Source organism: Haematobia irritans, chromosome 1 (assembly GCF_050003625.1).
Source record: "Haematobia irritans isolate KBUSLIRL chromosome 1, ASM5000362v1, whole genome shotgun sequence".
Lineage (NCBI taxonomy): Eukaryota > Metazoa > Arthropoda > Insecta > Diptera > Muscidae > Haematobia > Haematobia irritans.
This window is the reverse complement of record NC_134397.1, coordinates 241,550,769-241,576,666: the sequence shown is the minus strand read 5'-3', so window position 1 is coordinate 241,576,666 and position 25,898 is coordinate 241,550,769. Positions and strand designations below refer to the sequence as shown.

The 25,898-nt window shown below is 25.4% G+C and overlaps 1 protein-coding gene across 8 annotated transcripts in view; it reads right to left on the bottom strand.

Moving 5' to 3' along the window:
• heph (polypyrimidine tract-binding protein 1 heph) overlaps window positions 1-18,576 on the bottom strand; it is a 564,267-nt gene extending 545,691 nt beyond the window's left edge. For 6 of the 8 annotated variants that reach the window (XM_075309406.1, XM_075308915.1, XM_075309123.1 and 3 more), the window contains exons 1-2: window positions 17,872-18,576; window positions 11,073-11,425 (exon numbers count right to left, since the gene is read on the bottom strand). Coding sequence is in view for 7 of the 8 variants with exons in the window: in XM_075308915.1 (XP_075165030.1) it covers window positions 11,073-11,081 (9 nt within the window). In the remaining variant the exon portion in view is untranslated. Of the gene's footprint in view, window positions 1-11,072; window positions 11,426-17,389; window positions 17,516-17,871 lie in introns of those variants that run through there. The other 2 variants (XM_075309057.1, XM_075308981.1) reach the window with 2 other exon arrangements.
• Window positions 18,577-25,898: the final 7,322 nt, after the last annotated feature.

The following is a 25,898-nucleotide window of genomic DNA, read 5'->3' as shown; positions in this document are numbered from 1 at the left end:
TGCAAGCCAAATCGGGGGATCGGTTTATATGGGGGTTATATATAATTATGGACCGATGTGGACCAATTTTTGCATGGTTGTTAGGGACCACATAATAACACAATGCACCAAATTTCAGCCGGATCGGATGAAATTTGCTTCTATTAGAGGCTCCGCAAGCCAAATCGGGGGATCGGTTTATATGGGGGCTATATATAATTATGGACCGATGTGAACCAATTTTTGCATGGTTGTTAGAGACCATATACTAACACCATGTACCAAATTTCAGCCGGATCGGATGAAATTTGCTTCTCTTAGAGTCCTCGCTGGCCAAATATGGGGGTCCGTTTATATGGGGGCTATACGTAAAAGTGGACCGATATGGCCCATTTGCAATACCATCTGACCTACATCAATAGCAACTACTTGCGCCAAGTTTCAAGTCGATAGCTTGTTTCGTTCGGAAGTTAGCGTGATTTCAACAGACGGACGGACGGACGGACATGCTCAGATCGACTCAGAATTTCACCACGACCCAGAATATATATACTTTATGGGGTCTGAAATCAATATTTCGATGTGTTACAAACGGAATGACAAAGTTAATATACCCGCCATCCTATGGTGGAGGGTATAAAAAAAACATAATCCAAAGATATATATATCCACTGTTAGGCTAATTTTTTCGCGATATTTACCGAGAGGCATAGAAAATTATTGGAAACTCCAATTTTTAATTTAATTAAAGACTCTCGCTAAAATTCTTTATCATCCACCCTATTATACCCCTTGTGACAAGATGACTTTAATTACAAACTTAGGCTGCAAAAAACACCAACCAACCAACCAAAAAAAGCCATTAATTTGACAGCAACAAAATAACACATATTGTCGCAAATAAAATGCCCATAAATTGTTTTTGTTTTTTAATATAAAACTCAACGACCAAGAAAAAAAACACTTATTTCAATTTTAAAACTCGAATTCAGTTCAATGACTTTATTAGAAATAAATCGAATTAATTCTCATTGCTTACTAAGCACACTCTGATAAAAAAAATGTCATCAGAAATATCGTTAAGTGTAACTAACATTGATATGCAGGGAAAGAAGCGACAAATATCAAAGAATAGAAACGTTCTTAAATTAAAAAGGAAAAAAACCATTGTTCCACTTTGCTAGTACCTTGCGAAGTTCACGTTTTGAATAACGAATTTTATGAGGGAAAATCTCCCGCATTATTTAGTTATTGGCAGTTGGTTAGGTGATAAGGAACTTGTCATATTTAAGCATAGTATAGTAGATATATTCAAAACCATAAGTAATAATTTCCACACAGAGAAATAAATATCACAACATCAAAATATTTCCAATTAAAAAGTTAATTGACGCTGAAACCTATTTCATTAAAAAATTAATTTATACAATAAACATTTCAATTAACTTCAAAACATTAAGCCAATTAGGCCAATGATTGAAGCTTTTTTAAGTTTTTAATAAAAGATATTAATTGAGCAGGGCTGTGGAGCACTGTTGCCACAGTTGGTAGAATTTGTCCAAAAATGGTAAAAATGTTGACAAAATTTTCAATAGAAATTAAATTTTGACAAATATTTCTATAGAAATAAAATTTTGTCAAAATTTTCTGTAGAAATAAAATTTTTTTTTTTTTTTTTTTTTTTATTCTGATAATTGGTTGATAGTTTTGCTGCAAGTAGAGGATGCTGATGAGGAATGTGGTAATTCCGAAACAGCTGTACATCCAACCATCTTGCAGTCTATAGGGCTTTGCCCAAATAAATTTGACAAGCATACTTTTCCTCTGTTGGTTAAGCTACACTTGTAGTTTAGTCAATGCATGGCTTTAAGCTGAGATCAAAAAAAAAAAACAACAATAACGATTGAAAAGAAGCCAACAATAACAAATAAAACGAATGAAATAAAATTTTGACAAAATTTTCTATAGAAATAAATTTTTTACAAAATTTTCTATAGATATAAAAAACTTGACAACATTTTCTATAGAAATAAAATTTTGACAACATTTCCTATAAAAATAAAATTTTGACAAAATTTACTATAGAAATAAAATTTTGACAAAATTTTCAATAGAAATAAAATTTTGACAAAATTTTCTATACAAATAAAAAATTTGACAAATTTTTCTATAGAAATAAAATTTTGACAAAATTTTCTATAGAAATAAAATTTGTAGCAAATTTTATATAGAAAGAAAATTTTAACAAAATTTTCTATAGAAATAAAATTTTGACAAAATTTTCTATAGAAATAAAATTTTGAAAAAATTTGTATAGAAATAAAATGTTGACAAAATTTTCAATAGAAATTAAATTTTAACAAATATTTCTATAGAAATAAAATTTTGTCAAAATTTTCTGTAGAAATAAAATTTTGACAAAATTTACTATAGAAATAAAATTTTGACAAAATTTTCAATAGAAATAAAATTTTGACAAAATTTTCTATACAAATAAAAAATTTGACAAATTTTTCTATAGAAATAAAATTTTGACAAAATTTTCTATAGAAATAAAATTTGTAGCAAATTTTCTATAGAAATAAAATTTTAACAAAATTTTCTATAGAAATAACCTTTTTGGTAAATTTTCTATAGAAAAAAAAATTTTGGCAAAATTTTCTATGGAAATAAAATTTTGACAAAAGTTTCTATAGAAATAAAATTTTGACAAAATTTTCTATAGAAATAAAATTTTGACAAAATTTTCTATAGAAATAAAATTTTGACAAAATTTTCTATAGAAATAAAATCTTGGCAAATTTTTCTAGAAATAAAATTTCGACAAAATTTTCTATAGAAATAAAATGTTGACAAAATTTTCTAAAGAAATAAAATTTTAACATAATTTTCTATAGAAATAAAATTTTGACAAAATTTTCTATAGAAATTAGATTTTGACACAATTTTCTATAGAAATACAATTTTGACAAAATTTTCTATAGAAATAAAATGTTGACAAAATTTTCTAAAGAAATAAAATTTTAACATAATTTTCTATAGAAATTAGATTTTGACACAATTTTCTATAGAAATACAATTTTGACAAAATTTTCTATAGAAATAAAATTTTGACAAAATTTTCTATAGAAATAAAATTTTGACCAAATTTTCTAAAGAAATAAAATTTTGGCAAAATTTTCTATAGAAATAAAATTTTGACAAAATTTTCTATAGAAATAAAAAGTTGACAAAATTTTTTATAGAAATAAAATTTTGACAAAATTTTCTATAGAAATAAAATGTTGACAAAATTTTCTAAAGTAATAAAATTTTAACATAATTTTCTATAGAAATAAAATTTTGACAAAATTTTCTATAGAAATTAGATTTTGACACAATTTTCTATAGAAATACAATTTTGACAAAATTTTCTATAGAAATAAAATTTTGACAAAATTTTCTATAGAAATTAGATTTTGACACAATTTTCTATAGAAATACAATTTTGACAAAATTTTCTAAAGAAATAAAATTTTGGCAAAATTTTCTATAGAAATAAAATTTTGACAAAATTTTCTATAGAAATAGAAATTTGACAACATTTTTTATAGAAATAAAATTTTGACAAAATTTTCTATAGAAATATAATTTTGACAAAATTTTCTATAGAAATTAAATTTTGACAAAATTTTCTATAGAAATAAAATTTTGACAAATATTTCTATAGAAATAAAATTTTTTCCAATTGATAATTGTTGATAAAAACGAGCTCGAGGTTTTTATCAACAATTATCAATTGGAAAATCTATATACAGGTCGAATATAATAAAAACATCCATAATATAAGAAATAAAATTTTGACAAAATTTTCTATAGAAATAAAATTTTGACAAATATTTCTATAGAAATAAAATTTTGATAAAATTTTCTATAGAAATAAAATTTTGACAAAATTTTCTATAGAAATAAAATTTTGACAAAATTTTCTATAGAAATAAAATTTTGACAAAGTTTTCTATAGAAATAAAATTTGAACAAAATTCTCTATAGAAATACAATTTTGACAACATTTTCTATAGAAATAAAAAAAATTTCTATAGAAACAAAATTTTGACAAAATTTTCTATAGAAATAAAATTTTGACAAAAGTTTCTATAGAAATTAAATTATGACATAGTTTTCTATAGAAATAAAATATTAACAAAATTTGCTGTAGATATAAAAAAATTGACAAAATTTTCTATAGATTTCTATATATTTTTCTATAGATTTTTACAAAATTTTCTATACTAATAAAATTTTGACAAAATTTTGAAAAATTTTCTTTAGTAATAAAATTTTGACAAAATTTTCTATAGAAATAAAATTTTGACAAAATTTTCTATAGAAATAAAATTATGTAAAATATGGTTTTTTATTTGGTAGTTTTTTTTTTTTGGGAAAATTTTTCTTTAAATTTTGGTAGATTATTTTTGGCTCGAGTGGCAACTTTGCTGGAGAGTCGAACCGATTGTGTTTGACTTCGACTCCGACATTTTTAATCAACCACGACTCCGAATTTCGGGTTATAAAAAAACAATTTAAAATGTTCAACTTACAACGAGCAATTTAATTTTATTTAATAATTTCTAAATCTTGGCAAGTTATCACCAATTAAATAAATCTCTCCATTAATCAATGAATCATTAAATTTTGTTCATTCATTTGTGAATTTGATGATGATTCATAGTTGCAGGCAGTTATAGGTAAACGTACACATTTCGGATTTGTATAAATTTTAAAATCATGAATATTTAATTCAATAAAAATAATTGACTCGTATATTTAGTCTGTGGAATATTAAATTTTTATTCTATTAACAAGTTTCTCCTTCTCTTTTTGTTTTTTGCCGGTAGCTAAACAATAGTTGTTGTTTCAATGATATCTTATCAGATAGTCAGTCGGGTCCAACCAAACAAAAAAAAACTACAATAATAATAAATAATAAAAGAAAATCTTTTAAGTATTTACGTTGCTTGACGCAAGGGGGTTGTTGCATTTTGTTCTTGGAATTGGAATTTCAAAAAGAATATGTGCGATTGCTATTGCATCCAAACTGAAATTTAGACATTTGTTGGACAGGAAAATGCTTAAATGTAGATATCATTAAGTTGACATATAAGTAGATATAAAAATGTACTACAAAGTTACGGTTAGCGTATCATTTTTTAAATATAAAAGCCAAGATATTGGAAAACAAATTAACATTGTAGAAATTTTATGATATGTATTAAAAATTTAATAGAAGTGAGACTAGAACTTATTTTTTTTTTTTTATGCTATAGAAAATTTTGTCAAAATTTTATTTCTATAGAAAATTTTGTCAAAATTTGATTTCTATAGAAAATGTTGTCATAATTTTATTTCTATAGAAAATGTTGTCAAAATTTTATTTCTATAGAAAATTTTGTCAAAATTTTATTTCTATAGAAAATTTTGTCAAAATTTTATTTATATAGAAAATTTTGTCAAAATTTTATTTTATAGAAAATTTTCGGAAAATTTTATTTTTATAGAAAATTTTGTCAAAATTGTATTTCTATAGAAAATTATATCAAAATTTTATTTCTATAGAAAATTATGTCAATATTTTATTTCTATAGAATTTTTTTTCAAAATTTTATTTCTAAGAATATGTTGTCAAAATTTTATTTCTATAGAAAATTTTGTCAAAATTTTATTTCTATAGAAAATTTTGTCAAAATTTTATTTCTATAGAAAATTTTGTCAAAATTTTATTACTATAGAAAATTTTGTCAAAATTTTATTTCTATAGAAAATTTGTCAAAATTTTATTTCTATAGAAAATTTTGTCAAAATTTTATTTGTATAGAAAATTTTGTCAAAATTTTATTTCTAAGAATATGTTGTCAAAATTTTATTTCTATAGAAAATTTTGTCAAAATTTTATTTCTATAGAAAATTTTGTCAAAATTTTATTTCTATAGAAAATTTTGTCAAAATTTTATTTCTAAGAATATGTTGTCAAAATTTTATTTCTATAGAAAATTTTGTCAAAATTTTATTTCTATAGAAAATTTTGTCAAAATTTTATTTCTATAGAAAATTTTGTCAAAATTTTATTTCTATAGAAAATTTTGTCAAAATTTTATTTCTATAGAATTTTTTTTTCAAAATTTTATTTCTATAGAAAATTTTGCCGAAATTTTATTCTATAGAAAATTTTGTCAAAATTTTATTTCTATAGAAAATTTTGATAAAATTTTATTTCTATAGAAAATTTTGTCAACATTTTATTTCTATAGAAAATTTTGTCAAAATTTTATTTCTATAGAAAAATTTGTCAAAATTTTATTTCTATAGATAATTTTGTCAAAATTTTATTTTTATTGGAAATTTTATTTCTATAGAAAATTTTGTCTTACTTTTATTTCTATAGACAATTTTGTCAAAATTTTATTTCTGTAGAAAATTTTGTCAAAATTGTATTACTATAGAAAATTTTGTCAAAATTTTATTTTATAGAAAATTTTCTGAAAATTTTGTTTCTATGAAAATATTGTCAAAATTTTTTTTCTGCATAAAATTTTGTCAACATTTTATTTCTATAGAAAACTTTGTCAAAATTTTATTTCTATAGAAAATTTTGTCAAAATTTTATTTCTATAGAAAATTTTGTCAAAATTTTAATTCTATAGAATTTTTTTTTCAAAATTTTATTTCTATAGAAGATTTTGCCGAAATTTTATTCTATAGAAAATTTTGTCAAAATTTTATTTCTATAGAAAAATTTGTCAAAATTTTATTTCTATAGATAATTTTGTCAAAATTTTATTTTTATTGGAAATTTTATTTCTATAGAAAATTTTGTCTTACTTTTATTTCTATAGACAATTTTGTCAAAATTTTATTTCTATAGAAAATTTTATCAAATTTTTATTTTTATATATAATTTTGTCAAAATTTTATTTCTATAGATAATTTTGTCAAAATTTTATTTCTATAGAAAATTTTGTCAAAATTGTATTACTATAGAAAATTTTGTCAGAATTTTATTTCTATAGAAAATTTTGTTAAAATTTTATTTCTATAGAAAATTTTGTCAAAATTTTATTTCTATAGAAAATTTTGTCAAAATTTTATTTCTATAGAAAATTTTGTCAAAATTTTATTACTATAGAAAATTTTGTCAAAATTTTATTTCTATAGAAAATTTTGTCAAAATTTTATTTCTATAGAAAATTTTGTCAAAATTTTATTTTTATTGGAAATTGTATTGCTATAGAAAATTTTGTCTTACTATTATTTCTATAGACAATTTTGTCAAAATTTTATTTCTATAGAAAATTTTGTCAAATTTTTATTTTTATAGATAATTTTGTCAAAATTTTATTTTTATAGATAATTTTGTCAAAATTTTATTTCTATAGAAAATTTTGTCAAAAGTGTATTACTATAGAAAATTTTTTCAAAATTTTATTTCTATAGAAAATTTTGTGAAAATTTTATTTCTATAGAAAATTTTGTCAAAATTTTATTTCTATATAAAATTTTGTCAAAATTTTATTTTTATAGACAATTTTGTCAAAATTTTATTTCTATAGAAAATTTTGTCAAAGTTTTATTTCTATAGAAAATTTTGTCAAAATTTTATTTCTATAGAAAATTTCGACAAAATTTTATTTCTATAGAAAATTTTGTCAAATTTTTATTTCTATAGAAAATTTCGACAAAATTTTATTTCTATAGAAAATTTTCTCAAAATTTTGTTTATATAGAAAATTTTGTCAAAATTTAATTTCTATAGAAAATTTTGTCAAAATGTTATTTCTATAGAAAATTTTGACAAAATATCATTTCTATAGAAAATATTGTCAAAATTTTATTTCTATAGAACATTTTGTCAAAATTTTATTTCTTTAAAAAATTTTGTCAAAATTTTATTTCTATAGAAAATTTAGTCAAAATTTTATTTCTATAGAAAATTTTGTCAAAATTTTATTTCTATAGAAACTTTTGTCAAAATTTTATTACTATAGAAAATTTTGTCAAAATTTTATTTCTATAGAAAATTTTGTCAAAATTTTATTTCTATAGAAAATTTTGTCAAAATTTTATTTCTATAGAAAATTTTGTCAAAATTTTATTACTATAGAAAATTTTGTCAAAATTTTATTTCTATAGAAAATTTTGTCAAAATTTTATTTCTATAGAAAATTTTGTCAAAATTTTATTTTTATTGGAAATTGTATTGCTATAGAAAATTTTGTCTTACTTTTATTTCTATAGACAATTTTGTCAAAATTTTATTTATATAGAAAATTTTGTCAAATTTTTATTTTTATAGATAATTTTGTCAAAATTTTATTTTTATAGATAATTTTGTCAAAATTTTATTTCTATAGAAAATTTTGTCAAAAGTGTATTACTATAGAAAATTTTGTCAAAATTTTATTTCTATAGAAAATTTTGTGAAAATTTTATTTCTATAGAAAATTTTGTCAAAATTTTAGTTCTATAGAAAATTTTGCCAAAATTTTATTTCTATAGAAAATTTTGTTAATATTTTATTTTGATAGAAAATTTTGCCAACATTTTATTTCTATAGAAAATTTTGTCAAAATTTTATTTCTATAGTAAATTTTGTCAAAATTTTATTTCTATAGAAAATTTTTTTCAAAATTTTATTTCTATAGAAAAGTTTGCCAAAATTGTATTCTATAGAAAATTTTGTCAAAATTTTATTTCTATAGAAAATTTTGTCAAAATTTTATTTTTATAGACAATTTTGTCAAAATTTTATTTCTATAGAAAATTTTGTCAAAGTTTTATTTCTATAGAAAATTTTGTCAAAATTTTATTTCTATAGAAAATTTCGACAAAATTTTATTTCTATAGAAAATTTTGTCAAATTTTTATTTCTATAGAAAATTTCGACAAAATTTTATTTCTATAGAAAATTTTCTCAAAATTTTGTTTATATAGAAAATTTTGTCAAAATTTAATTTCTATAGAAAATTTTGTCAAAATGTTATTTCTATAGAAAATTTTGACAAAATATCATTTCTATAGAAAATATTGTCAAAATTTTATTTCTATAGAACATTTTGTCAAAATTTTATTTCTTTAAAAAATTTTGTCAAAATTTTATTTCTATAAAAAATTTAGTCAAAATTTTATTTCTATAGAAAATTTTGTCAACATTTTATTTCTATAGAAAATTTTGTCAAAATTTTATTTCTATAGAAAATTTTGTAAAAATTTTATTTCTATAGAAAATTTTGTAAAAATTTTATTTCTATAGAAAATTTTGTCAAAATTTTATTTCTATAGAAAATTTTGTCAAAATTTTATTTCTATAGAATATGTACATGGAAATCGGATTGTATGTCTTGTCAAGAAGAAGCGGATGGTATGTGATCACATTTGCATGTATGGTATATGGTATATGGATATAATTTAGCTATTTTGGGACACTTAATGCTCCAAAATGCACATAAAATATTGGCACCGTTGGCTTAAAAAAAAACGAGTTTAATAACCACAAAGAGCCACATGTTATTTAAAAACACGTTCATAATGACCTTCACATTGTACATTGTTGGGCTGACAATTTTTGTATTAACAAAAGTTTCCATAATTAATTGTTTATTTGCATAATTTTAATGCACACGACATACGAATAAAATGTTTGTGTATTGACAGATGCTATTTAAACAGTACACACACACCACACACTTACTCGGACACACGACTCATAAAATCTTTAGCAATATTTCACATAGAAACGGTGTGAACAGATGATTATGTGCATTCAGATAAAAATCTGCAGAAAAAAACACCCTCCACAAACAAAGTAGATAACCAACAATGCAACAGTTACAATGCAAATATGCCACAACAACCCAATTAGATAGATATCGGTGGCGGGAAAACACCTGTTATCAAATCTCTTTCTCAATATGGGCGAATATCAACCAGTGCTGCCGCTAGTGAAAAATTGAGTGAAGTAGATTTTGGAAAAAAGTGGAGTAGATTGAATAAAATTGAAGTAGCATACATTTTTAAAACAAAACAATAGAATTCATTTTATTATACCCTCCACCATAGGATGGGGGTATATTAACATTGTCATTCCGTTTGTGACACATCGAAATATTGCTCTCAGACCCTATAAAGTATATATATTCTGGGTGAAATTCTGAGTCGATCTGAGCGTGTCCGTCCGTCCGTGCGTCTGTTGAAATCACGCTAACTTCCGAACGAAAGAAGCTATCGACTTGAAACTTGGCACAAGTAGTTGTTATTGATGTAGGTCGGATTGGTATTGCAAATGGGCCATATCGGTCCACTTTTACGTATAGCCCCCATATAAACGGACCCTGAAATTTAGCTTGCGGGGACTCTAAGAGAAGCAAATTTCATTCGATCCAGCTGAAATTTGGTACATGGTTTCTGCATATGATCTCTAACAATCATGTAAAAATTGGTCCACATCGGTCCATAATTATATATAGCCCCCATATAAACTGATCCCCCGATTTGGCTTGCGGAGCCTCTAAGAGAACCAAATTTCATCCGATCCGGCTGAAATTTGGTACATGGTGTAAGTATAGGATCTCTAACACCTATGCAAAAATTGGTCCACATCGGTTAATAATTCAATGATTAAAACCGCTATGTTCATCGTAAAAAAAAAATAAAAAAATTAAAAATTTTAAGCAGAACAAAAAGTGAAGCAGATTTTTGGAAGAAGGAGTGACGAAGTAAATTTTGTGAAAATGAAGCAAAATACTTCGATTGAAGTAGTAGCGGCAGCACTGATATCAACAAGGGAGTGAGAGAATAAAAACACGTAAATGGTGAGCAGGACGCACTGAGCGAGAGAGAGAGTTACAAGGAGAGAGAGAGAAACAAAAAGATATATCGATATAAACAGTTCAACTACGAATTTATAATAATGGATGAATAAAAAAATAAACCAACATAAAAACAAAGGTAAAAAAAGCAGATAGGAAATTACATTACAAAAAAAGACTCACATTTTTTTAAATTAAAACTATAAATGGTCAAGGGTAAAAATAAGAAAAAAAAATTATATAGGTACTCACAGTTTGCATTCGGAATTCGAGTCTGAAAAATCCAATATGAAAGCAGTATTAACGAGATCTTAAAGGGTTGGTTTTTGTTGCTCGTTTGTGTTGTTTTTTTAAGAGACAAACGAACAAGGAACTTCTTTTCGTTATTAGTTATTGAGGAATCCTTTTTTGTTGATGATTTTTTATTCTTTGAATTCTATGTTCTTTATAACTTGAAATTTTTTCCTCTTTCTTTTCTTCTCTATATTTTTTATGTTTTTAGCAAGAGATGTCTCTACAAAAATTGCTAATCACTTGAATTTGTTGTTTAATCCAGTAGAGTTGTGTATATTTTTAAAAAATCACATTCACTCACAAAATAAAATCTAGCGGGAGAAAAAAAAATAAAAAAATCATTTAATAGTAAAGGCGATAGGGAAGGATAAACGTCAAATGAGATGATGATAATGATATGGAAGGAGAGTGAAATGTCATATTCGATCCTTGTTTTGACCAGAGTTGCCATTTTATTATAAAAATCTGTATCGTTTGCTAACTCAAACTAAAGGCAGAGTAGGTTTTTGTGGATCTACATATCTGGATTAGCTCTGAATCAGGAACATGATGCAGTTCTCATTTGCCGAACAATTTTCTTTTTAAGATATATTAAAGAAACGGTTAAACCTTTAAGTCAAGGTTGGAGAATCCTTGAAGCTTTTTTATCTTGAAGCCAAGCATGCACTATCGCATTGCATTTAAAGATAATTTCTTTTCTGATATTTTATTTAATTTGATATTTATCTATGAATTTGAAAAGAGAAAGCATTAAAATCTATTTTTTATAGTCAAAATTAGGAAATAGTTGAAAATCGAATATGGATTTTGCGATTACTTTTAGGTTAATAATCGATTTCAATTTTTCTACATTATCAAGCTACAATTCGAATAGCTTCCGTCGATTTTTTTCCTTCCTTTTCCATGAAATATATATTATATTTATATATAAATTCACGCGTTCATTAATTGAATATTTTTTTTTTTACTTTATACTTGAGAAAATTGGCCTAATATCAAAGGCACGCGAATAAATATTAGGAGATGCCATCCTAAAATTATTTTTATATAGAAGAACATTAATTTGGATTAAAGTCAACTTAGCTTTAATATCTCTAAAATTAGTTTTGAATTTATTAAATTCTTAAATATTGTTGGGAGCCACCGTAGTGCAATGGTTAGCATACCCGCCTTGCATACACAAGGTCGTGGGATCGATTCCTGCTACGACCGAACACCAAAAAGTTTTTCAGCGGTGGATTATCCCACCACAGTAATGCTGGTGACATTTCTGAGGGTTTCAAAGCTTCTCTAAGTGGTTTCACTGGAATGTGGACTGAATAGTCTAAGTGAGCCTGATACATCGGGATGCCACATAACCTAACCTAACCTAAATATTGTTGAAACCGTTAGCGATGATTTTTGTACCTTGACTATAAAGATAAAGAAACATCACAAATTTTCTTTGGATTAAAATTTTGACAAAATTTTCTATAGAAGTAAAATTTTGACAAAATGTTCTATAGAAATAAAATTTTGACAAAATTTTCTATAGAAATAAAAGTTTGACCAAATCTTCTATAGAAAGTAAATTTTGACCACATCTTCTATACAACTAAAATTTCTAGGAAATCTTCTGTAGAAATAAAATTTTGACAAAATTTTCTATGAAAATAAATATTTGACAGAATTTTCCATAAAAATAAATTTTTGACAAACATTTTTATAGAAATAACATTTTGAGAAAATAACATTTTGTCAAAATTTTCTATAGAAAAAAATGTTGTCAAAATTTTCTATAGAAACAAATTTTGACAGAATGTCCTATAGAAATAAAATGTTGACAAAATGTTTTAGAGAAATAAGATTTTGACAAAAATTTCTACAGAAATAAAATTTTGAAAAAAAAAAATCCGATAGAAGTAAATTTGGACAAAAATTTCCATGGAAATAAAATTTTGACAAAATTTTGTTTTTCCAGCATCTACTACGCGAAAATTAAACTTTAAAATGAGTTCCGTATTAAATACATCCTTGATTAATTTCTCGCGTCTTTGGATCGGAACAACGTTAGCCGAAGTTGGTAGAATTCTACAAAAAAATGGTAAATTTTGATTTTTTGGCAGAGGTACTTCACCAATTTTCTTTAGAAATTAAATTTTTACAATATTTTCTATAGAAATAAAATTTCGACAAAATTTTCCATATAAGTAAGTTTTTAACAAAATTTTCTAGATAAATAAAATTTGGACAACATTTTTTATAGAAATACTTTCTATAGAAAGAAAATTTTGACCAAATCATTTATGCAAATAAAATTTCGAGAAAATTTTCTATGCAAATAAAATTTCGATGAAATTTTCTGTAAAAATAAAATTTTGACAAAAATTTCTATAGAAACAAAATTTTGACATTTTCTATAGAAATAAAAATTTGACAATATATTCCATAAAAATAAAATTTTGACAAAATTTTCTAGAGAAATAAAATGTTGACAAAATTTTTTATAGAAATTAAATTTTTGATAAAATTGCCTATAGAAGTAAATTTAAACAAAGATTTCCATGGAAATAAAATTTCGACAAAATTTTCAATAGAAATAAAGAGTTGACCAAATTTTCGACAAAATTTTCTATAGAAATGAAATTTGTTGACAAAATTTTCTATAGATATAAAGTTTTGACAATATTTTCTATAGAAATAAAATTTTGACAACTTTTTCCATAAAAATAAAATTTTGATAAAATTTTTTATAGAAATAAAATATTGACAAAATTTTCTATAGATATAAAATTTTGACAAAATTTTCTATAGATATAAAATTTTGACAAAATTTTCTATAGAAATAAAATTTTAACATAATTTTCCATAAAAATAAAATTTTGGCAAAATTTTCCATAAAAATAAAATTTTGACAAAATTTTTTATAGAAATAAAATTTGCCTATAGAAGTAAATTTAAACAAAGATTTCCATGGAAATAAAATTTTGACAAAATTTTCAACAGAAATAAAGTGGCCAAATTTTCGACAAAATTTTCTATAGAAATAAAATTTTGACAATTTTTTCTATAGATATAAAATTTTGACAAAATTTTCTATAGAAATAAAATTTTGGCATAATTTTCCATAAAAATTAAATTTTGACATAATTTTCCATAAAAATAAAATTTTGACAACATTTTTTATAGAAATAAAATTTTGACAAAATTTTCTATAGATATAAAATTTTGACAAAATTTTTTATAGAAATAAAATTTTGGCATAATTTCCCATAAAAATAAAATTTTGAAATAATTTTCCATAAAAATAAAATTTTGACATTTTTTATAGAAATAAAATTTTGACAAAAATTTCTATAGATATAAAATTTTGACACAATTTTCTATAGATATAAAATTTTAACAAAATTTTCTATAGAAGTAAATTTAAACAAAGATTTCCATGGAAATAAAATTTTAACAAAATGTTCAATATAAATAAAGTGTTGACCAAATTTTCGACAAAATTTTCTATAGAAATGAAATTTGTTGACAAAATTAGCTATAGAAATAAAATTTTGACATAATTTTCCATAAAAATTAAATGTTGACAACATTTTCCATTAAACTAAAATGTTGACAAATTTTTTTATAGAAATAAAATTTTGACAAAATTTTCTATAGAAATAAAATTTTGGCATAATTTTCCATAAAAATTAAATTTTGACATAATTTTCCATAAAAATAAAATTTTGACAACATTTTTTATAGAAATAAAATTTTGACAATTTTTTCTATAGAAATAAAATTTTGGCAGAATTTTCCATAAAAATAAAATTTTGACATTTATTATAGAAATAAAATTTTGACAAAATTTTCAACAGAAATAAAGTGGCCAAATTTTCGACAAAATTTTCTATAGAAATAAAATTTTGACAATTTTTTCTATAGATATAAAATTTTGACAAAATTTTCTATAGAAATAAAATTTTGGCATAATTTTCCATAAAAATTAAATTTTGACATAATTTTCCATAAAAATAAAATTTTGACAACATTTTTTATAGAAATAAAATTTTGACAAAATTTTCTATAGATATAAAATTTTGACAAAATTTTTTATAGAAATAAAATTTTGGCATAATTTCCCATAAAAATAAAATTTTGAAATAATTTTCCATAAAAATAAAATTTTGACATTTTTTATAGAAATAAAATTTTGACAAAAATTTCTATAGATATAAAATTTTGACAAAATTTTCTATAGATATAAAATTTTAACAAAATTTTCTATAGAAGTAAATTTAAACAAAGATTTCCATGGAAATAAAATTTTAACAAAATGTTCAATATAAATAAAGTGTTGACCAAATTTTCGACAAAATTTTCTATAGAAATGAAATTTGTTGACAAAATTAGCTATAGAAATAAAATTTTGACATAATTTTCCATAAAAATTAAATGTTGACAACATTTTCCATTAAACTAAAATGTTGACACATTTTTTTATAGAAATAAAATTTTGACAAAATTTTCTATAGAAATAAAATTTTGGCATAATTTTCCATAAAAATTAAATTTTGACATAATTTTCCATAAAAATAAAATTTTGACAACATTTTTTATAGAAATAAAATTTTGACAATTTTTTCTATAGAAATAAAATTTTGGCAGAATTTTCCATAAAAATAAAATTTTGACATTTATTATAGAAATAAAATTTTGACAAAAATTTCTATAGATATAAAATTTTGACAAAATTTTCTATAGATATAAAATTTTAACAAAATTTTCTATAGAAGTAAATTTAAACAAAGATTTCCATGGAAATAAAATTTTAACAAAATTTTCAATATAAATAAAGTGTTGACCAAATTTTCGACAAAATTTTCTATAGAAATGAAATTTGTTGACAAAATTAGCTATAGAAATAAAATTTTGACATAATTTTCCATAAAAATTAAATTTTGACAACATTTTCCATAAAAATAAAATTTTGACATAATTTTCTACAGAAATAAAATTTTGACAAAATTTTCTATAGATATAATATTTTTACGAAATTTTTTATAAAAATAAAATTTGTCTATAGAAGTAAATTTAAACAAAGATTTCCATGGAAATAAAATTTTGACAAAATTTTCAATAGAAATAAAGTGGCCAAATTTTCGACAAAATTTTTTATAGAAATAAAATTTTGACAATTTTTTCTATAGATATAAAATTTTGACAAAATTTTCTATAGAAATAAAATTTTGGCATAATTTTCCATAAAAATTAAATTTTGACATAATTTTCCATAAAAATAAAATTTTGACAACATTTTCTATAGATTTAAAATTTTGACAAAATTTTCTATAGAAATAAAATTTTGGCATAATTTTCCAAAAAAATAAAATTTTGACATAATTTTCCATAAAAATAAAATTTTGACACATGTTTTTATAGAAATAAAATGTTGTCCAAATTTTCAATATAAATAAAATTTTTACAAAATTGCCGATAGAAAAAATGTTGACAAAATTTCCTATAGAAATAAAATTTTGACAAAGTTTTTTAGAAATCAAATGTTGACAAAATTTTCTATAGAAATAAAATTTTGAAGAAAATCCGATAGAAGTAAATTTGGACAAAAATTTCCATGGAAATAAAATGTTGAGAAAATTTTACATAGAAATAAAATGTTGACAAAGTTTTTCTTAAGAAATAAAATTTTGGCAAAATTTCTGATAGAATTAAGTTTTGACAAAATTTCCGATAAAAAATGTGTTCCGACGTTGCCGTTTTTTTTTAATCTTCTGTATCATCATTGGGTCTTCTTAAACATAATCGTATTAGAATTCCATTACAATACTCTTAAGATGCCGGACTCAAAAATTTCAAGATACACAAGAAGCACTTCAGAACTAGCCGTTCGTACATTATTTATAATAATCGCAATTTATGTCTGCACGACATTTTATGTGTGTATTTCTTGGTAGGTTTGACATATATTTTTTTACACTTTTATATTCCAAATTCGGTGAAAATTGGAGTTACGCATCACATTTTCAGTTTATCGATTCCCATTTTGCCTAGTGCCATAATAGATCTTTTTAGCAAAAGAATGGCAACACTGTCATGTTTTATTGCTTTGCAATTTTCTCCAATTGCAACTTAAATGGGGTGGGTCGAACATACGACTATATTCGCCAAAAAAATCTCTTGATCTTGATGTGTCAATGTTAAGAGCGCCTTTCAAAAAAAAAAACACTAAAACTGCAACATAGCGTTTTTTGAAATCACAAAAACAGAATCTCTATTCTCACGTTACATACTTGAAAATCCCAATAGAAACACTGGATAATTGGAAACGAACACAAAATTTCGCAACACGACGAAAAAACGGATAAAAATAATGTTCACACTGAATTTTTCCAATAATTTTGACAATCTTAAAAAAATAAAAACTAATGAAACAAAAGGCAAAACAAACAAATTTCCAAGAAAAAAAACGAACTAAATAAAACTCAGCAAACAGAACTTCAAGAACATCTCTCACATAGATGAGTATGTGTGCGGTGGCAATTATTCCAATTAAGGGAGTGAGTTTCCAGTTTTGCCTCATACAAGAAACCATCAACAAGAACAACAAAAGCCCATGCCATGTTCCATTCGATCGGTTCATTAGCTTTTTGTTTGTTGTTGTTCTTCATCATCATCATCATCTCACTTTCGTCTAGTTTTTTTTTTTCTTTAACTTTATTTTGCATTGATATTCTTCATTTTTTTTTGCGTTCGTTTGATTGTTGATTCTTACGTTTAGTTAACAATGGTGTGTGAGGTGGTGGTGGTTGTTGCTTGTCACTTAATAATTTAAATTTATTATTTTTTATAAAGATGTGTTGCTTTATTGTTAGAGGTTTGCACAAATCTTTTTTGTTTTCTCACTATGGCTATGTAAATTTCAATTTGTTAAAATTCTTTTCTTGAACACCAATTAAATTCGATTCTTTTGTTGTTGTTATTGTTGTTAAAAAAAAAACTTCACATAAACAAATTAAAATTATAAAATCTTAAAAACAAAATTCATTAAAATAAATCGCTTTAATATAAGCGATACGTTTGTGTTTTCTTCCGTTTTTTTTTTTTTGGGAAACCTTTCCCGTTTTGATTCACTTTCAATTAAAACAAACTAATAAAAAAGAGATGATTCCACAAAGAGTTGCCTTTATAACACAACCTCCTTTTTGCAATGAGAATACATTCAACCTATGATTGCAATGATCGATTAAAGTCAGCTTTTTCTGCCCGATCTTTTGTTAACGAATTAATTTAACAAAAAGGAATGGCGACCGTATTTTTTAATATATTTTTTGTTTAACTATTTACGAAACGCACATCAAAAGGGAGGATATCCGTTTCTTTTTACTATCCAACACAGTTGAGAAAAAGAGATGTAATGATCTTTCGTCTTTAAGGTCCGAGAAAATATTTTATCAAAGATTTGTGTTGTTGACACCACGATGAGAACTATGTGACTGAGAGAGTGGGGGCAAACAAATCGTTTTGGTGTTGCGCTCTCTCAGTTAAGGTGTTAATTTGAGTTACTCTCGCTGTCTCTCTCCTAATAACTTGTACTCTTCAATTTTGGTTAGTTGTATTTTGTGTGCGGATTTTTGTTATGTTCCATGAACACTGCAATGCATTCATATAGGTGCACTTTTACATTATTGACATGTTCGATTCAAAAACAGGTATAAAATCCAAAATGAATGAAAAACTACTTGCAAAATTTGAATGAAAAACTACCTCAACCCGATTGAGACTTTATCAATCGTGGGAAGACGGCTGGGATTGTACAAATCAGCTCCATTAAAATTAGAAGACTTCTGGGAACGAGTACAGCTTGAGTGGGAGAATATACCAGATTAAAGTATAAAGGAATTGGCTGAAAGTATACCAAAACGCATAAATAGGGTATTTAAAAATAAAGGGTTATGTACTAGAAAATGTTCCAAATGACCCTGGTATAGAAAAGTGCAAAGTTGAGTACATGCGAGCTTTCTTGTTATGTTTATTGATCTCTCTGAATTCTTTACTTTTTGTTTTGATTTTTTGGTTGTTTTATTTAGAATTGAAGAAGGAATAAATGAAAAATAAAATTATGTTGAGTGTCTTTATTGCTGCTTTGTTATTCGTTTAAAATTGAAAAAAAAATTCATTATGTACTCATTTCTGCACGCCACTGTATATCAGATATGTTCTCGTAAGCATGAAACATGTATGTGGGTGATAAAGGATACTCTAACAACCGAAACCGGAAAGAAAACTGCCCCTTAACCCAATTCCTGTCATTGTACTTGCTTCAGTACAGAAAATTGGCAACATTTAATATCGCTGAACTTTGTTTATAAATTAGGCAAAGTTTCTCTATGTATTTTGTTTTGTTTTTTTTTTTTTGTGTTTTTTATATTTTTTAACTGAAGTTATGTGTAAGTAAGTATAAAATATATAAAAATAAATTATTTTTTTTTTTTTTTATTTTAAGTAGTCTTGGCGTGTAATGGGTTAATTATCTATTGGTATTCGAATTTGAAACCTCCTTCTGTATATAATTTGTGATTATACACACTGAAAAAATATTGTCGTAAAGATTTCATGCCTTTAAATTTTCTGCATTTTCTCTAATATAAAATTTTTTCCTGTCAAAAATTCGACAAATTTTCATTAATAATTCTGAAAAATTCTTTAAAACTAATGAAATCGTCTTTAAGTTTATGGACTTTTTATATCTTCACTGCAAAGCAAAAAAGCGTCAAAAAAATATTTTTCAACAATTTGTTTTAAAAACGTGTTTTACTTGAAACTTAGCATAATTTTAGCTTAAAAACGAATCGGAATTTGGAAATTAAGTTGTCAAAAATTAATGAATTAAAATTTGTTTCCTAGAAAAAAGTACGCAAAACTTAAGTTGATAGGGGATTTTTATTATAAAAGTATCCTTACTGCAATTCTCCGCTTCTTTGGCTAGGAATCAATACCAAAATCTTTAGTGTAAAGACAAATCTTTGCTTTTTTTTTCAGTGCGGGGTGGAAAAATTTGTTATAAAAACAAGAAAATGTTTATATTTTGGTAAAGTACTTTTTAATATTTAGCATTTTTTAATATTAATGTTTTATATAACATAAAAAGTACACATTCGTAATAATACATTAAACTAAAGATATTGTTTTGAATTGAAGACAGCAACTAAAATGCGATCTTAGATAGTTCTTCACTCGGCAATCGGGGTTTTAGAAAAAAGTACACAAAATTTAAATTGAGAAATTTTTATTAGAAATGTATCCTTACTCCAATTCTACGCTTCTTTGGCTCGGAATCAATACCAACATCTTTAGTCTAAAGAGAAATCTTTGCTTTTTTTCAGTGCGGGGAGGAAAATGCATTTTTATAAAAACAAGAAAATGTTCATATTTTGGTAAAGTACTTTTTAATATTTAGCATTTTTTAATAATAATGTTTTATATAACATAAAAAGTAAATATTCGTAATAATACATTAAACTAAAGATATTATTTTGAATTCAAGACAGCAAATCAAATGCGATCTTAGATAGTTTTTCACTCGGCAATGCATTTTCCGAGGAATAAATTACGACAATTTATACAATTAACGATACTCAAATTTCGGAACTCGCAACAATCCTCGCTATTCATGACCAAGGAACATATTCATAATTTGCGATGGAATTATAAAAGAAAACAGAAATAGCACAACCAAAATAATAAAATCGTGCAATTTGTATAGACACGACAAAATTCGTAATTAAAGAGATTCTCGTGATTCACAAAAATTATCGATTGCAGAGAAGATCATATCCTTTGTGTGTGTAAGAAACATGATTTTTTGGGCTTTCTGGAAAATTTTTTTAGACAAACAAATTTTTCAAAATCCTGCCGGCAACCTAAAAATTACTATAATTTTAACGATCAGGAAAAAATACAAAGGAGCCAACAATATGAACGTAAAATTAATACAAAAAAAGAATAATAATAATATAAAAAATAACATTCTCGTGAGCATTTCTGTGGAATATATTTGGGAATATTTGAGATAAAAATTTTAAATTATTCAATTTTCATTAATTCAAGTCACGATCATGCATTTGTGCAACAACAGCATCAAAACTTGTTAGAACAATCGAAGCACTCTCGTTTTTTGAGCACCCAAAACCCAACATTTCTATCAGATCGCAAACATTGCACATGTACTAAAAATAAATATGGTGAAAATTAATTATTTATCTGAGTTTTAGTAAACCACCATGCTTAGGTTAGGTTATATGGCAGCCCGATGTATCAGGCTCACTTAGACTGTTCAGTCCATTGTGATACCACAGTGGTGAACTTCTCTCTTATCACTGAGTGCTGCCCGATTCCATGTTAAGCTCAATGACAAGGGACCTCCTTTTTATAGCCGAGTCCGAACGGTGTTCCACATTCCAGTGAAACCACTTAGAGAAGCTTTGGAACCCTCAGAAATGTCACCAGCATTACTGAGGTGGGATAATCCACCACCGGTGTTCGGTCGTAGCAGGAATCGAACCCACGACTTTGTGTATGCAAGCTGGACATGCTAACCATTGCACCACGGTGGCACCACCATGAACATCCCACCGAAACAGAGCTGTAGATAAATAGGTTTGGATCCACAACTGGAGGTAGTGTATAATTGGTTCACCTCCCTCGAAGATATCAGCAAGCTCAGTTTTCGGATCCTTTGTATTGATTTAGAAGTGAAAAAAAACTCAAAATATGTTACCAATTTTGTTTTTAATTTTCATAAACTTTTTAATGCACATGTATTTGCCTACTAATTAATTTTTACCAATTTTAAAAACGGTCTCTCTACGACCAGAAATTGAGCATAAATATATTTTTTACACTTACATTCAAAAAAAAAAAAAATTTGATAATTCCCGAAAGTGCAAAACTAAAATTTCAAATGTTCAAAACACCACCGGGGCAAAAATTTTATGTTTCCATCTTTCTTACTTTTTACTGCTTTTCATATTTTTTCCGACCTTTAAATTCATGGTTCATCCTTTAAATGGAAGTGTTTGTGGATAAAGGCTCTTTAAACACCAATGAGTACGTAAATAGGAAAAATAAACTACATCGCGTGCAAATTGAACTAAATTGTATTTAAATTTTGCGATATTTCCATAATGCGTTAAGGTAACGAGATTTTAAGGACATTTTTGAATCTTTAACTACCATTTACGAAATCACCATATTAACCACGATGTTGTTAATATGGTGATTTTTTTAAGAAAAGAAATAGAAAGTTCTTCTGCCTTAGTCTGCATGGAACGTATCTGTACCGGTCTTTGAAATTTATATCTAATCTAAAGCTAAATCAATTTTTCGCAATAAACATAAGTTCATCTTAGCATCAGTTTAACAACGGACTTTTGCTCGGTGTATGCACTTTACCGAACTGTAACCATAAAAAGCAACTTGTCAAATATGTTCAAGTTGTTTCCCTATATATCTATTTCACTCATAACCATGTATTTAAGTAAACGCTCAACAGTGTGAGAATTTTTGATAAACGAAAACGAAACTGTAAATTGGATAACAAACAAATGTGAGCTGTGGTGGAATTCAAGAAGACACCAACAAAAACACACAAACAACCAGTGAGTAAACAAGAACATCCCCAAAATTTTCGATTGTTTTGCGCCTCAGAGAGTGCTGTCAACTACTCACAGTGAGAGCATTGGAGAGTTGCATGTAGATCATTTGTTGTGTAGACCAATTAAGTATCGTAATTTAGTTTCAAATGTTTATATCGTATATTTTGTAGAGACCCTAAGCAATTGTTTAACGGATGTTAGTGTTGCCAGAGCAAATATATCTGCTAAATAGGAATTCAAACATGGGATTCTCATGTGCGTATTATAATGTAAAGTATCACGAAAAAAATGAAATTATTTAAATTAAAATTTGGCAGATTTACACAGAGAAAAAGTAATGGGAAAAATAATTCCTATTATTTTGGAGAATTGTACAAAAAATTCCATTTCCTTTAGTTAATGGTAATTGAAATTAATATCCACATTTAGTTCATAAAATTTTTAAGACATACTGGAAATGAAAATTTCATTGGGCTGGGGAAAATTTGTAAAAATACACTAAAACAAAATATAATTTTTCCAATAAACACGGTTTCAGTGTGTTTTTACAAATTTTCCCCAATAAACACGGTTTCGGTCAAAAACGTTTGTTGTTAGCACCTAAATAATTTTTTTATATTTATTTTCATAATTTATTATAATTGTAAATCTTGTAATAAATAAATAAATAATAAACACGGTTTCCTGTGAAAAATTATATCGTTTAATCTTTAATTAATTAATTTTTTTTGGAAAACATTTGAAAAAGTTTAATATTATTTTCATTTCTTTTGTTATTGTTGGTTTCTTCTTTAATCATATTATCGTTTTGATTTCAGCTTAAAACAATACTTGTTAGTCAAATAGATTTGGACAAATCCCTTTAGAATGCAAGATGGATGGACGATCGTTTCGGAGCTCCCATAAACAAATGCCTCATCAGCAAATAAAATCGCTACGTTTTTTTAATCTTATTAACAAATCATTAACAACAAACGGTTACAGTGGATAACGGATATAAGAAATTCAGTAAAATACACAATTTTTGTTTTTTATATGCGTTTTTTTTTTCTTATAGATAATTATTTTTCAAAAGGAAAAAGAGTGTATGGTGTTTTTAATGACTTTCTTATATGCATAATTTTCTTATATGAGATGTGCTTATATCCTTTACGTACTGTATCGTGAATAGAGCAAATTCTGACATGGACTAGGAAATGTATAGACATCTCATGTCCATTCACAATATTCCATTTGAATTTACCGTGACATCTCAATTGCGCTCTCAAAGTGACTCAATTTCTTTTTGAAGAACGAGTGTCTAAACTGGTGTTTAGACAACAATTTTTTTAATATTTTTTATAATTTTTATCATTTAATTATTAAAAATGAATTTCCAAATTTGAATTTCAAAAATTTTCAACCGTTACAAATTGAAATATTTTCTGTATAACAGTTTAGAATTAATTTGTATCTTTTAATTGTGAATTATATATCGATAAAAATTAATGTGTAAAAACGGATACCGATACATTCTCTGAAGTACAAACCCAAGAATTACTTCACTTGCACTTTGACTACCAACTGGTGAGCCACCTATATTTAATAAAGGATTAATTGCCACTTGAAAAATCTTGTGTTTCTTATTCTTTTACCCGCGTATAATATCTCTAATACGGAGATTTTATACTACATAGGAATTCAAGTCGCTTTCCCCGCAACTTCAATTGGATATTGGTGGGTCATTTCACTCCTGCTGTGATTACAACAACTCCGCAATACAGTCCACAATTTTATTTCCACTCGTGTTGGTCAGCACACAAGCAGCAAGTGGGTGATAGTGACAAGATCCAAGCATTGTACTCCTGGGTTCCAATTGCTCTTTAATCCCACTCTTTCTCAACTTCCACTCCATTGGTTTTTGGTTCAGCTGTCATCCAATTGTTCAACGAGAATTACGGTATAAATCAGTAAATTTGCATAAGAAAAGTGTGGATTTACATAATTTGGTATTATTATACAGAATTCGGTGTTTTATCAAAAAACAAGTAAAGGGTGGTTAAATTGTAAGGGCCAATGTTGAATGTGAACCACAACTAAACGCCAAGTTTTTTTCCGAATTTTATTTGACATTTCTCTATTTCAGACTTACTCAATTTGAACCATGTAGAGATACACCATCCAACAACGTGTTAAATGGTTCCAAGAAATGGCAACAGCGGATGATCAATTTTCGAAGAAAATCATCTTCAGTGATGAGGCACATTTTCACCTCAGTGGATTCGTCAATAAACAGAATTGCCGCATTTGGGCGAATGAGAATATAAGAGTGATTGTCGAAAAACCAATGCACCCACAAAGAGTGACTGTTTGGTGCGGTTTATGGGCTGGCGGCATTATCGGGCCGTATTTTTTTTTTCAAAATGAGGCCGGTAAGGCAGTTACTGTGAATGGTGTTCGCTATCGTGAGATTATAACGAACTTTTTATGACCCGAATTGGAAATTATGGATGTGGACGATATGTGGTTTCAGCAGGACGGTGCCACTTGCCACACAGCTAACGAAACAATAACTCTTTTGCGCAACAAATTCAATGGCTGTGTTATCTCATGTAATGGCGATGTCAATTGGCCGCCAAGATCATGTGATTTGACACCGTTGGACTTTTTTATTTGGGGTTATTTGAAAGAAAAGGTGTACGTCGATAAGCCAACAACAATTCAACAGCTAAAGGATGAGATAATTCGGCACATAGAACCTCCATTATGCCTCAGCGTCATCGAAAATTTGGACCATCGGATGAAGGTGTGCCACCGAGGTCGCGGCGCCCATTTGGCCGATATTTTGTTCCATACATAATTGAGAAATACCAATATATCATAATAAAATAAAATTATAATAATTTCCTAAATAGTTTGTGTTTTATTCAAAATCAACATCGGCCCTTGAAATTTTAATGACCCTTTATATACGGCCGTAAGTTCGGCCAGGCCGAATCTTATGTACCCTCCACCATGGATTGCGTAGAAACTTCTACGAAAGACTGTCATCCACAAATTTCAACTCACTCGGATGAAATTTGCTCCTCCAAGAGGCTCCAAAACCAAATCTCGGGATCGGTTTATAAGGGGGCCACTTTTGGCATGGTTGTTAAATATCATATAC